Source organism: Oncorhynchus mykiss, chromosome 19 (genome assembly GCF_013265735.2).
Source record: "Oncorhynchus mykiss isolate Arlee chromosome 19, USDA_OmykA_1.1, whole genome shotgun sequence".
Lineage (NCBI taxonomy): Eukaryota > Metazoa > Chordata > Actinopteri > Salmoniformes > Salmonidae > Oncorhynchus > Oncorhynchus mykiss.
Genome location: NC_048583.1, coordinates 12,010,132 through 12,024,502, shown reverse-complemented (window position 1 = coordinate 12,024,502; position 14,371 = coordinate 12,010,132). Strand labels below are relative to the sequence as shown.

The window sequence follows — 14,371 nt, the reverse complement described above, 5'->3', positions numbered from 1 at the left end:
TGGTAGCAGGCAGGCAGCAGATGAGCAGTCTGAAATGTAATTTCCATGAGTAATGGCACAGCTCAAGTGTTGCGACTAGCGTCTGACTAGCTGTCTGAGGGACGACAGTGGCAGTCCCAGATTAAAGGACCTTCCGCTCACACACACACATACATACACACACACACACACACACACACACACACACACACACACACACACACTCATATATCCACATGCGTTCTAAATGTACTTTACACCGTGTCTTCTCTCTCTCTTTCTTTCTGTTAATGAACTCTCTCTCTAAACTGTAGCTTCTTACTCTAAAGGTCACAGTCCCCTGTTCTTTCTACCTGGCTGTCAGGACTTGGGTCCTCAGTAGTCACATTCTAATGTCGTGTCCCACACACTGAGACTGGAGGCTGTATCACAGACCATCTTGTCAGTGTTATTGGAATGAGGAAATGGCTTACTGTGATACTCTTCTCCCTAACTAAAAGGGGTGATTTATTGACTACAAATGTGACAAAACTATTCTGAATGTACTGTATCCACTATCAGTACATGAACATGACATAACTTAGTGAAGGGACGGTTCAGGTTGGCTCTACAGTGTTAATGTCTGTCTGTCTGTGTGTCTGTCTGTCTGTCTGTCCAGGAGTTGACCCCCGAGTTCTACTACCTCCCTGAGATGTTTGTAAACGCCAACAACTACAGCCTGGGGGTGATGGAGGATGGGACTGTGGTGTCTGACGTGGAGCTACCACCCTGGGCTAAGACCCCCGAGGAGTTTGTACGTATCAACAGACTGGTACGTCACACACACACACACCCTCTCTCTCTCACTCACTCACTCACTCACTCACTCACTCACTCACTCACTCACTCACTCACTCACTCACTCACTCACTCACTCACTCACACACAGCAGTTCTCTTCCTCACATGTCATCAAACCACTCCTCTGAAGCCCTGTCAGATCCCTACCCCTCCTCCACGCTAGACTAGCTTAGAAGGGAAATGCTAATGTAAAGAGACAGTATTATTTCCTGTCCAGCTCCGGTCCCTTCCTGTTACCTGATCCTCCCGCTCCTCTGACATGACTCTGCTTTGCCAGCAGACTTATTAAAGACCATCTCACACGGCCAAGGAGTTATTGAGGAGGATGATGTGGTGTCCAGTTTCTGATTTCTCCCTCCTGTCCCCAAGCACACCAGACCTGTGTATATTTAGTTGTCAGAATTACTGTCGTAGTTTTATAGCACCACAGTGACTGCAGTGTCCTCTTACACACAGAGAAGCAGCAGAGATTGTGCTCAAGATTAGATTCCTCCTCTCTCCCATTTCAGAAGTTCCAGAAGGTCAAAAAGCTCCACGTTTTTCTGGTGTCATGCTCAAACTGTTTGTCACCTCTGTTTAAACCACTGCGTTGAAGATTGTAAAATAATACAGTCTCAAACAGTCTAATGGCTTCCTCCCCTCTCTCTCTCCTTTCCGAAACAAGGATTCACATAAACCACCCCTGACCCTTGAGATGCTCTCCCAGAGACATAGGGCAGAGCTAATAACCATGGAGCTATGTCCTGCCCTGCCACATAGTTTCATGATGCTACTCCTGGCATGTCTTTTAGGACCTAGACACTTCCCACCTCTCTCCAGTCTCTGCCCAGTGGTAGTAATGAGTGGCTGATGAGGCAGCAGGGAAGGCTGTGGTGATCAGGCTGTGGTGATCAGGCTGTGCTCTGTGACCTATGTGGTCGTGTTAATCAGGACGCTGATGGGACTCAGCCCACGTCATTAATCACACAACCTAAGGTGTGACACGCCAACGCCACAGAGATGGGGGGGGGGGGGTCGGTAAGCACTCAGACACGCATACACAGATTGCTATCGTCAATGTACTCACACACATGTACATAGACTCATTGCCACACACTCTCAGATGGACAGACCAATGTCTGACACACACACACACACACAAGCATGTACACACCCACATTTCCTTCCAGCTGGGCGTGTTATCCCCAGTCAGATGGCTTGGCTGTGTGGTGGTTAGACAGTTGGACATAGTACTGCTACAGCAGTGTGTGTTCTGCTGTCGGTCTGTCTGACTGCCTAGTGGACAGATGATCTATAGAGCAGGCTGTTACTGCAGATGTTACAGTAGGTAGTCGGACCACTGGAGCCTACTGCTAATTAGCGGGCAGGGCAGCATTTGGCTGGCTGACAGTTTGACTGCCGTTAACCCCCAGCGCTGTAAGGTGGACTGCTCTGTGACGCTGTCTGACTGCAGCGGTGGGGGGGATTCAGTGGCGGCTTCTTCACATGGAACTCAAATGTCCTTATCACGTCCCCCTTACCGCTAAGCATAGCAGGATCTCCTGATCTCTTCCACAGAGTATCACTGAGCACGGTCATGAATTATGTTTGTTGCTGTGATTCAACTGTTGTGTGTCCGTACTGGTCTAGTTTCCCTTCGCTGTAATTCCCATGGTGCTCTGTTTTCCTCCAGGACCGAGGCAATTATGCCCAACCTAGAACAGACTCACACACACACGCCATTACAGTGTAGATCGATCCAGCCCTTTGTTTCTCTCCTCCACTTTGTGCCAATCCTGCCGATATCGATCCATCCTGCACAGCAGAGCAGCTCGGCAGCGAGAGTAGAGGACAGGCGGGCAGAGAGGAGGCGTTGAGATGCTCCCAATACACACAGGATGTCAGGGCGCCAGGCTTTGTGAGAGAACAACACAATGGAAGTAGATCAAACAATAGTTACTGGTATTTGCCTACTCATCTAGTATCAGTTGTTTTTTTAAAGAATGTAATCTGCATAGATGAAGAGCCGTGTATCAATTATCTGTTGAAACTATCTGCGTTCACATGCTTTGTCTGGACGTCTTCATGCATTTCCCATGAATACCACTTCAGTAGGAACAGAAGTTCCTTTAGTCGATGTGGTCCAGTGGGACGTCGTATGGTGACGGAACAGATATTATTGCCTGCAGGAACAGAGCTGTCAGTAGTGTGTCTGTGGTGTCTAGAACAGCCCCCGCTCCCCAGCTGTTATGGAATATCTGACAGGCCGACACACCTGGGGCTACTGAGACAGACTCTCCCTCAGGAGAACGACGAGAGATATTGTTCTCCGTCTTGCTAAATGTTATTTCAATGCGCCCTCTTTAAGACTGTGTGTAAGCTAGATGTCACAGCAGGCTTCCCTTTACGGTGGTAGAAAGAACGGAGGGAGGACATTGACATTGTCGCTGAAACACGTTGCTGTGTCACAAGATCAATTACAACTCGTATGAGATGGAGAATGTCCAGCGAAAGAGAACGGAACGCAGGTTAGTTTGATCTGTAATGAACATGGAGTGTCTTGAACACTCCTGGGCATTAACCCTCTCATTCTAGAGAACACGTCCTCCTCACATACTGACACCATTAGAGGAAGTTAGTCCCGTCACCCTGGGGAAGGGGAGGGAGGGAGGGAGAGGCGGGTTTCCCCTCATGACTGATAGCTGGCATTAGAGGGTTCAGCTGGCTCTGGTGACATTATGAGAGGGGGACTGAAGGAGATGAGCAGTGAGGGGTTGAGAAAGAGAGTCTGAGATGAGAGGGGGAGAGTTAATGGATCTGTTTGGCTCTTTGAGCTTGTCGTCTGCTCCTAATGGCCCAGCAACACCACGGAGGGAGGAAGCTGCTCGGCTCGTTAATTAAGCACCATAGATGATTAACAGCTAATTAAAGCCCAATCTGGGAGGGCCATTAAACCCTCCACACGGAAGAGGATTGTAGTGCCACGTAAAATGGCAGTTTTTTTTTCCATTTTGCATCAGGGAGAGAGGGAGTGTGTGTGTGTGTGTGTGTAGTCTACAGCTTGTGCAATGTTTTTGTAGTGTGTGAGTTTTTGTTTGTAAAATTAGCCTGTATTAGTTTCCATATGTGAAGATGTAGGCCTCATTTAATTCACATTGAGTAAAGGAGAACACAATGAGTTCTAGTGCCATTTATTTTGGGGTATTTGCATCTTGTGTGCTCAAGTTTCACAGATGTGTCATGTTCACAGTATTCTGCAGTAACCAACCAACCACACAGTATTACTGCTGCATGCCTTTGTCTGAACGCACTACATTCCTCAGCCTTACTCCCCTCTACTCCCCTCTACACCCCTCTACCACCACCCTTCTACTCCCCTCTACTCCCCTCTACACCCCTCTACCACCACCCCTCTACTCCCCTCTACTCCCCTCTACTCCCCTCTACACCCCTCTACACCCCTCTACCACCACCCCTCTACTCCCCTCTACACCCCTCTACACCCCTCTACATCCCTCTACACCCCTCTACACCCCTCTACAACCCTGTACAACCCTCTACAACCCTCTACACCCCTCTATTCCCCTCTACACCCCTCTTCAACCCTCTACACCCCTCTTCAAACCTATACAACCCTCTACTCCCCTCTACTCCCCTCTACTCCCCTCTACTCCCCTCTACAACCCTCTACAAACCTCTACTCCCCTCTACAACCCTGTACACCCCTCTACTCCTCTCTATACCCCTCTACACCCCTCTACTCCCCTCTACAACCCTCTACTCCCCTCTACACCCCTCTATTCCCCTCTACTCCCCTCTACTCCCCTCTACACCCCTCTTCAACCCTCTACACCCCTCTACACCCCTCTACACCCCTCCACCACCTCCCCGCTACAACCCTCTACTCCCATCTACACCCCTCTACAACCCTCTACAACCCTCTACACCCCTCTACACCCCTCTACACACCTCTACAACCCTCTTCAACCCTCTACAACCCTCTTCAACCCTCTACAACCCTCTACTCCCCTCTACTCCCCTCTACACCCCTCTACTCCTCTCTATACCCCTCTACACCCCTTTACTCCCCTCTACAACCCTGCACAACCCTCTACTCCCCTCTCCTCCCCTCTCCTCCCCTCTACTCCCCTCTACTCCCCTCTACTCCCCTCTACACCCCTCTACTCCCCTCTAAACCCCTCTAAACCCCTCTACTCCCCTCTACACCCCTCTACTCCCCTCTACAACCCTCTACAACCCTCTACTCCCCTCTACTCCCCTCTACTCCCCTCTACTCCCCTCTACTCCCCTCTACAAACCTCTACAACCCTCTACACCCCTCTACAACCCTGTACACCCCTCTACTCCTCTCTATACCCCTCTACACCCCTCTACTCCCCTCTCCTCCCCTGTACAACCCTCTACTCCCCTCTCATCCCCTCTACAACCCTCTAAAACCCTCTACACCCCTCTTCACTCCTCTGCTCCCCTCGACACCCCTCTAAACCCCTCTAAACCCCTCTACAACCCTCTACTCCCCACTACACCCCTCTACACCCCTCTACACCCCTCTACTCCCCTCTACAACCCTCTACTCCCCTCTATAACCCTCTACAACCCTCTACTCCCCTCTACAACCCTCTACACCCCTCTAAAACCCTCTACACCCCTCTACTCCCCTCTACAACCCTCTACTCCCCTCTACAACCCTCTATAACCCTCTACAACCCTCTACACCCCTCTACTCCCCTTTACAACCCTGTACAACCCTCTACTCCCCTCTCCTCCCCTCTTCAACCCTCTACTCCCCTCTACAACCCTCTACTCACCTCTACACCCCTCTACTCCCCTCTACTCCCCTCTACAACCCTCTACACCCCTCTACAACCCTCTACAACCCTGTACACCCCTCTACTCCTCTCTATACCCCTCTACACCCCTCTACTCCCCTCTACAACCCTCTATAACCCTCTACTCCCCTCTACAACCCTCTACTCCCCTCTACTCCCCTCTACAACCCTCTACTCCCCTCTACACCCCTCTACTCCCCTTTACAACCCTCTACTCCCCTCTCCTCCCCTCTTCAACCCTCTACTCCCCTTTACAACCCTCTACACCCCTCTACTCCCCTCTACAACCCTCTACACCCCTCTACAACCCTCTACACCCCTCTACAACCCTCTACACCCCTCTACTCCCCTCTACAACCCTCTACTCCCCTCTACAACCCTCTATAACCCTCTACAACCCTCTACACCCCTCTACAACCCTCTACTCCCCTCTCCTCCCCTCTTCAACCCTCTACTCCCCTCTACAACCCTCTATACCCCTCTACACCCCTCTACACCCCTCTACACACCTCTACACACCTCTACTCCCCTCTACAACCCTCTACTCCCCTCTACTCCCCTCTACAACCCTCTACAACCCTGTACACCCCTCTACTCCTCTCTATACCCCTCTACACCCCTCTACTCCCCTCTACAACCCTGTACAACCCTCTACTCCCCTCTCCTCCCCTCTTCAACCCTCTACTCCCCTTTACAACCCTCTACACCCCTCTACTCCCCTCTACAACCCTCTAAAACCCTCTACACCCCTCTTCACCCCTCTGCTCCCCTCGACACCCCTCTAAACCCCTCTACAACCCTCTACTCCCCTCTACTCCCCTCTACAACCCTCTACACCCCTCTACAACCCTCTACACCCCTCTACAACCCTCTACACCCCTCTACTCCCCTCTACAACCCTCTACTCCCCTCTACAACCCTCTACAACCCTCTATAACCCTCTACTCCCCTCTACTCCCCTCTACAACCCTCTACTCCCCTCTACTCCCCTCTACAACCCTCTACTCCCCTCTACACCCCTCTACTCCCCTCTACACCCCTCTACACCCCTCTACTCCCCTCTACAACCCTCTACAACCCTCTACAACCCTCTACACCCCTCTACACCCCTCTTCACCCCTCTAAACCCCTCTAAACCCCTCTACAACCCTCTTCAACCCTCTACAACCCTCTTCAACCATCTTCAACCCTCTACTCCCCTTTACAACCCTCTACTCCCCTCTACTCCCCTCTACTCCCCTCTACAACCCTCTACAACCCTCTACTCCCCTATACAACCCTCTACTCCCCTCTTCAACCCTGTACACCCCTCTACTCCTCTCTACACCCCTCTATACCCCTCTACTCCCCTCTACACCCCTATACTCCCCTCTACAACCCTGTACAACCCTCTCCTCCCCTCTTCAACTCTCTACTCCCCTTTATAACCCTCTACTCCCCTCCACAACCCTCTACACCCTCTACAACCCTCTACTCCCCTCTACAACCCTCTACATTCCTCTACTCCCGTCTACAACCCTCTACTCCCCTCTACAACCCTCTACTCCCCTATACAACCCTCTACTCCCCTCTTCAACCCTGTACACCCCTCTACACCCCTCTACTCCTCTCTACACCCCTCTATACCCCTCTACTCCCCTCTACACCCCTCTACTCCCCTCTACAACCCTCTACAACCCTCTACACCCCTCTACAACCCTCTACAACCCTGTACACCCCTCTACTCCTCTCTATACCCCTCTACACCCCTCTACCCCCCTCTACAACCCTGTACAACCCTCTACTCCCCTCTCCTCCCCTCTTCAACCCTCTACTCCCCTTTACAATCCTCTACACCCCTCTACTCCCCTTTACAACCCTCTACTCCCCTCTACTCCCCTCTACTCCCCTCTACAACCCTCTACTCCCCTATACAACCCTCTACTCCCCTCTTCAACCCTGTACACCCCTGTACACCCCTCTACTCCCCTCTACACCCCTATACTCCCCTCTACTCCCCTTTACAACCCTCTACTCCCCTCTTCAACCCTGTACAACCCTCTACTCCCCTCCACAACCCTCTACACCCTCTACAACCCTCTACTCCCCTCTACAACCCTCTACAACCCTCTACTCCCGTCTACAACCCTCTACTCCCCTCTACTCCCCTCTAGTCCCCTCTACTCCCCTCTACAACCCTCTACTCCCCTATACAACCCTGTACAACCCTCTCCTCCCCTCTTCAACCCTCTATACCCCTCTACAACCCTCTACTCCCCTCTACAACCCTCTACAACCCTCTACTCCCCTCTAAAACCCTGTACACCCCTCTACTCCTCTCTATACCCCTCTACACCCCTCTACTCCCCTCTCCTCCCCTGTACAACCCTCTACTCCCCTCTCCTCCCCTCTTCAACCCTCTACTCCCCTTTACAACCCTCTACAACACCCCTATACTCCCCTCTACAACCCTCTAAAACCCTCTACACCCCTCTTCACCCCTCTGCTCCCTTCGACACCCCTCGACACCCCTCTAAACCCCTCTACACCCCTCTACAACCTCTACAACCCTCTACTCCCCTATACAACCCTCTACTCCCCTCTTCAACCCTGTAAACCCCTCTACACCCCTCTACTCCTCTCTACACCCCTCTATACCCCTCTACTCCCCTCTACTCCCCTCTACAACCCTCTACAACCCTCTACTCCCCTATACAACCCTCTACTCCCCTCTTCAACCCTGTACACCCCTCTACTCCTCTCTACACCCCTCTATACCCCTCTACTCCCCTCTACACCCCTATACTCCCCTCTACAACCCTGTACAACCCTCTCCTCCCCTCTTCAACTCTCTACTCCCCTTTATAACCCTCTACTCCCCTCCACAACCCTCTACACCCTCTACAACCCTCTACTCCCCTCTACAACCCTCTACATTCCTCTACTCCCGTCTACAACCCTCTACTCCCCTCTACTCCCCTCTAGTCCCCTCTACTCCCCTCTACAACCCTCTACTCCCCTATACAACCCTCTACTCCCCTCTTCAACCCTGTACACCCCTCTACACCCCTCTACTCCTCTCTACACCCCTCTATACCCCTCTACTCCCCTCTACACCCCTCTACTCCCCTCTACAACCCTCTACAACCCTCTACACCCCTCTACAACCCTCTACAACCCTGTACACCCCTCTACTCCTCTCTATACCCCTCTACACCCCTCTACCCCCCTCTACAACCCTGTACAACCCTCTACTCCCCTCTCCTCCCCTCTTCAACCCTCTACTCCCCTTTACAATCCTCTACACCCCTCTACTCCCCTTTACAACCCTCTACTCCCCTCTACTCCCCTCTACTCCCCTCTACAACCCTCTACTCCCCTATACAACCCTCTACTCCCCTCTTCAACCCTGTACACCCCTGTACACCCCTCTACTCCCCTCTACACCCCTATACTCCCCTCTACTCCCCTTTACAACCCTCTACTCCCCTCTTCAACCCTGTACAACCCTCTACTCCCCTCCACAACCCTCTACACCCTCTACAACCCTCTACTCCCCTCTACAACCCTCTACAACCCTCTACTCCCGTCTACAACCCTCTACTCCCCTCTACTCCCCTCTAGTCCCCTCTACTCCCCTCTACAACCCTCTACTCCCCTATACAACCCTGTACAACCCTCTCCTCCCCTCTTCAACCCTCTATACCCCTCTACAACCCTCTACTCCCCTCTACAACCCTCTACAACCCTCTACTCCCCTCTAAAACCCTGTACACCCCTCTACTCCTCTCTATACCCCTCTACACCCCTCTACTCCCCTCTCCTCCCCTGTACAACCCTCTACTCCCCTCTCCTCCCCTCTTCAACCCTCTACTCCCCTTTACAACCCTCTACAACACCCCTATACTCCCCTCTACAACCCTCTAAAACCCTCTACACCCCTCTTCACCCCTCTGCTCCCCTCGACACCCCTCGACACCCCTCTAAACCCCTCTACACCCCTCTACAACCTCTACAACCCTCTACTCCCCTATACAACCCTCTACTCCCCTCTTCAACCCTGTACACCCCTCTACACCCCTCTACTCCTCTCTACACCCCTCTATACCCCTCTACTCCCCTCTACTCCCCTCTACACCCCTCTACTCCCCTCTACAACCCTCTACAACCCTCTACACCCCTCTACAACCCTGTACACCCCTCTACTCCTCTCTATACCCCTCTACACCCCTCTACTCCCCTCTACAACCCTGTACAACCCTCTACTCCCCTCTACAACCCTCTACAACCCTCTACACCCCTCTACAACCCTCTACAACCCTGTACACCCCTCTACTCCTCTCTATACCCCTCTACACCCCTCTACACCCCTCTACAACCCTCTACAACCCTCTACTCCCCTCTATAACCCTCTATAACCCTCTACTCCCCTCTACAACCCTCTACTCCCCTCTACTCCCCTCTACAACCCTCTACTCCCCTCTACTCCCCTCTACTCCCCTCTACACCCCTCTACTCCCCTCTACAACCCTCTACACCCCTCTACACCCCTCTACACCCCTCTTCACCCCTCTAAACCCCTCTAAACCCCTCTACAACCCTCTTCAACCCTCTACAACCCTCTTCAACCATCTTCAACCCTCTGCTCCCCTTTACAACCCTCTACTCCCCTCTACTCCCCTCTACAACCCTCTACTCCCCTCTACTCCCCTCTAGTCCCCTCTACAACCCTCTACAACCCTCTACTCCCCTATACAACCCTCTACTCCCCTCTTCAACCCTGTGCACCCCTGTACACCCCTCTACTCCTCTCTACACCCCTCTATACCCCTCTACTCCCCTCTACACCCCTATACTCCCCTCTACAACCCTGTACAACCCTCTCCTCCCCTCTTCAACTCTCTACTCCCCTTTACAACCCTCTACTCCCCTCTTCAACCCTGTACAACCCTCTACTCCCCTCCACAACCCTCTACAACCCTCTACATTCCTCTACTCCTGTCTACTCCCCTCTACTCCCCTCTAGTCCCCTCTACTCCCCTCTACAACCCTCTACAACCCTCTACTCCCCAATACAACCCTCTACTCCCCTCTTCAACCATGTACACCCCTCTACACCCCTCTACTCCTCTCTACACCCCTCTATACCCCTCTACTCCCCTCTACACCCCTCTACTCCCCTCTCCAACCCTGTACAACCCTCTCCTCCCCTCTTCAACCCTCTATACCCCTCTACAACCCTCTACTCCCCTCTACAACCCTCTACAACCCTCTACTCCCCTCTAAAACCCTGTACACCCCTCTACTCCTCTCTATACCCCTCTACACCCCTCTACTCCCCTCTACAACCCTCTACTCCCCTCTACACCCCTCTATTCCCCTCTACTCCCCTCTTCAACCCTCTACTCCCCTTTACAACCCTCTACTCCCCTCTACAACCCTCTAAAACCCTCTACACCCCTCTTCACCCCTCTTCACCCCTCTGCTCCCCTCGACACCCCTCTAAACCCCTCTAAACCTCTCTACAACCCTCTACTCCCCGCTACACCCCTCTACACCCCTCTACAACCCTCTACACCCCTCTACACCCCTCTACTCCCCTCTACTCCCCTCTACAATCCTCTATAACCCTCTACAACCCTCTACTCCCCTCTACAACCCTCTACACCCCTCTACACCCTCTACAACCCTCTACTCCCCTCTACAACCCTCTACACCCCTCTACACCCTCTACAACCCTCTACTCCCCTCTACAACCCTCTACTCCCCTCTACAACCCTCTACACCCCTCTATACCCTCTACAACCCTATACTCCCCTCTACAACCCTCTACAACCCTCTACTCCCCTCTACAACCCTCTACTCCCCTCTACAACCCTCTACACCCCTCTACACCCTCTACAACCCTCTACTCCCCTCTACAACCCTCTACACCCCTCTACACCCTCTACAACCCTCTACTCCCCTCTACAACCCTCTACTCCCCTCTACAACCCTCTACACCCCTCTATACCCTCTACAACCCTATACTCCCCTCTACAACCCTCTACAACCCTCTACTCCCCTCCACAACCCTCTACTCCCCTCTACAACCCTCTACTCCCCTGTACAACCCTCTACAACCATCTACTTCCCTCTACAACTCTCTACTCCCCTCTACAATGCTCTACTCCCCTACACAACCCTCTACTCCCCTCTACAACCCTCTACTCCCCTCTACAACCCTCTACTCCCCTCTACAACCCTCTACTCCCCTCTACATCCATCTACACCCCTCCACCACCACTCTACACCCCACCACTCTACACCCCTCCACTCTACACCCCTCCACACCCCACCACTCTACACCCCTCCACCACCACCACCCCTCTACAACCCTCCACCACCACCCCTGTCCACCCCAACCCACCACCACCACCCATCTACACCACAACCCTCCACCACCACCCCTCTACACCCCTTTTAAATCCAACCCACCACCCGTCTGGCTCCCCTAAACACGGCTCCTTGATTGACCCAGGCTTATACAGCTCCAAGATTCATGACCCTCATTGTAAATACATAGGTTTGAGATGTACCCAGGGATTGTAAACAGGCCCACGGTGGAGAGACCATGTCTTTACCTTAACCACGCACACACACATACACACATCACACAGGGCTCCTGAGTGGCGCAGCGGTCTAAGGCACTGCCTCTCAGTAATAGAGGCGTCACTACAGACACCCTGGTTCGAATCCAGGCTGTATCACAACCAGCTGTGATTGGGAGTCCCATAGGGCGGCCCACAATTGTCCCAGCATCATCCGGGTTCGGCCGGGGTAGGCTGTCATTGTAAATAAGAGTTTGTTCTTAACTGACTTGCCTAGTTAAATAAGATACACACACACCTTACTCTGGTCTTGATGTTGCGTGACACAGAGATCAGGGGAGATTGTTGATTTTTACTTGATCCCCCCTCGCCAGATAACTAGACGTCTCTGGTCACTGTCATGTTTCACCAGCATTCCACAATAAATGACAAATAACCTCTCTCTCTCTCTCTCTCTCTCTCTCTCTCTCTCTCCTCTCTCCTCTCTCTCTCCTCTCTCTCCTCTCTCTCTCCTCTCTCTCTCTCCTCTCTCTCTCTCCCCTCTCTCTCCCCTCTCTCTCCCCTCTCTCTCCCCTCTCTCTCCTCTCTCTCTCTCAGATCTGTTTATGATTAGGGTAATAGCAGGTGATCATGTGCTTTGGCTTAACCAGCCACCGGGGTTACTGGTTCTACTAGTCACATACATGCCGAACCTGGAAGTGGACTATGCCGTGATCTTAATAGGATGAATATTTGATCTTGATGAATACATATTTCCCCTTCAGTTTATTGTACTCCTTCAGTGTGGCTCCTCTCACTCATCTAACCTCTTGTAACTCTGCTGACAGCTCCGTAAACTACACGCATGGGAAAGGACCGTAAGGCCATAAGAACACGATGCTCAGACCTCTTTATAAAGAGTGACAGGAACATCCACTAAACCACCCAGAAAGAGAGAAATGTAGAGGGGGGAGACCCCACCCAGAAAGAGAGAAATGTAGAGGGGGGAGACCCCACCCAGAAAGAGAGAAATGTAGAGGGGGGAGACCCCACTCAGGAGCTGCTTGGTGGGTCAAACCAGTTGACTGATGGAACAGAAGCTGAGCGAGACAGAGTTGAACACAGGTCTACACTCCAAACCCACCACGGCTTCTCCTCGTCCCTTTGGAAGTGTCAAATATCTGTCAGGCAGTCCGACAGCCTACAGGAACCCTCCCCTCAGGTAACTGGGACAGACGAGACGGTCGTCTTCTCTGTGGAGTGCCTGTTGACGGCAGCTAGTCCTTTAGTGTGAAGTACGGTAATGGACATACAGACACACACCGTTTGTTTGTTGGGAGCATCACACTGTCTCTCCTACTCCGCCAGCCAGCCGGGATCAGTGAGCCAACCTCAAAGCTCGGGCCTGGCCGTGCTGAGAGACGAGAGCCCCTTTAACTTGACCCACATGGTGTTACTCACCCCATAACGATACCCACCCTACTCTCTGTTCTTCTCTGTCCAAGCACTGAGGTCTGTCAACTCAATATGCTGACAGCCCCTCACGCAAAGTGTGTCAACATATGGGACAAGGCCATTATCCAAAATGGTTGAAGTCTGAGCATGTGAAAAAGAGGGGTAGATTGGGGGGTGTTTTGGTGTGCTTGAGTTGAGATGTGTGTCAGACTGTTTTTTTCTTCCTATCAGACATTTTGAAGTGATGTTTGCTTTGCTGATCGTATCGTGCCCCTGGCAGATTTATAGAGCTCCCCCCTACACAGAGGTGTCATCAGGGCTGTGGGAAGTGTCAGAAGGAAGGGAATGTGTGTGTGTGTGTTTCCCACACGCCACCCTATCAGGCTGCTCTGCTCCTCTGGTATGACCACCAGCTACATGGGGTCAAAGTTCACCCATGTTTACATTCGCCTCTCATCCCCACAACTCTCTCTCCCAATACAATCAGGCAGGCACCATCCAGGGACACCCGTAATGCTCACTCCCTCTCTCTCTCCCAGAACACCCAGAGGGGCCGCTGTGAGAGTTGTGGTTAGCCGCTAATACCGCTAACTGCTAACAGCATAGTTCCTGAGTTAATGAGTGAGAGCACCGAGTTAGCCTAACGTAGCGTTAGCTTAGCTTAGCGCTGATCCATCCAACTGGAATGGGAGTCTGTGAGGCTACAGTATAACATTACAAG

At 52.3% G+C, this 14,371-nt stretch overlaps 1 protein-coding gene across 7 annotated transcripts in view; it reads left to right on the top strand.

Annotated features, from left to right (window-relative positions):
• The window catches only part of LOC110497375 (lipopolysaccharide-responsive and beige-like anchor protein), a 328,302-nt gene that overhangs the window by 236,819 nt on the left and 77,112 nt on the right, over positions 1-14,371 (top strand). For all 7 annotated transcript variants that reach the window (XM_036954299.1, XM_036954302.1, XM_036954301.1 and 4 more), the window contains one exon: positions 638-790. In XM_036954299.1, the coding sequence (XP_036810194.1) occupies positions 638-790 (153 nt within the window). The remainder of the gene's footprint in view (positions 1-637; positions 791-14,371) is intronic.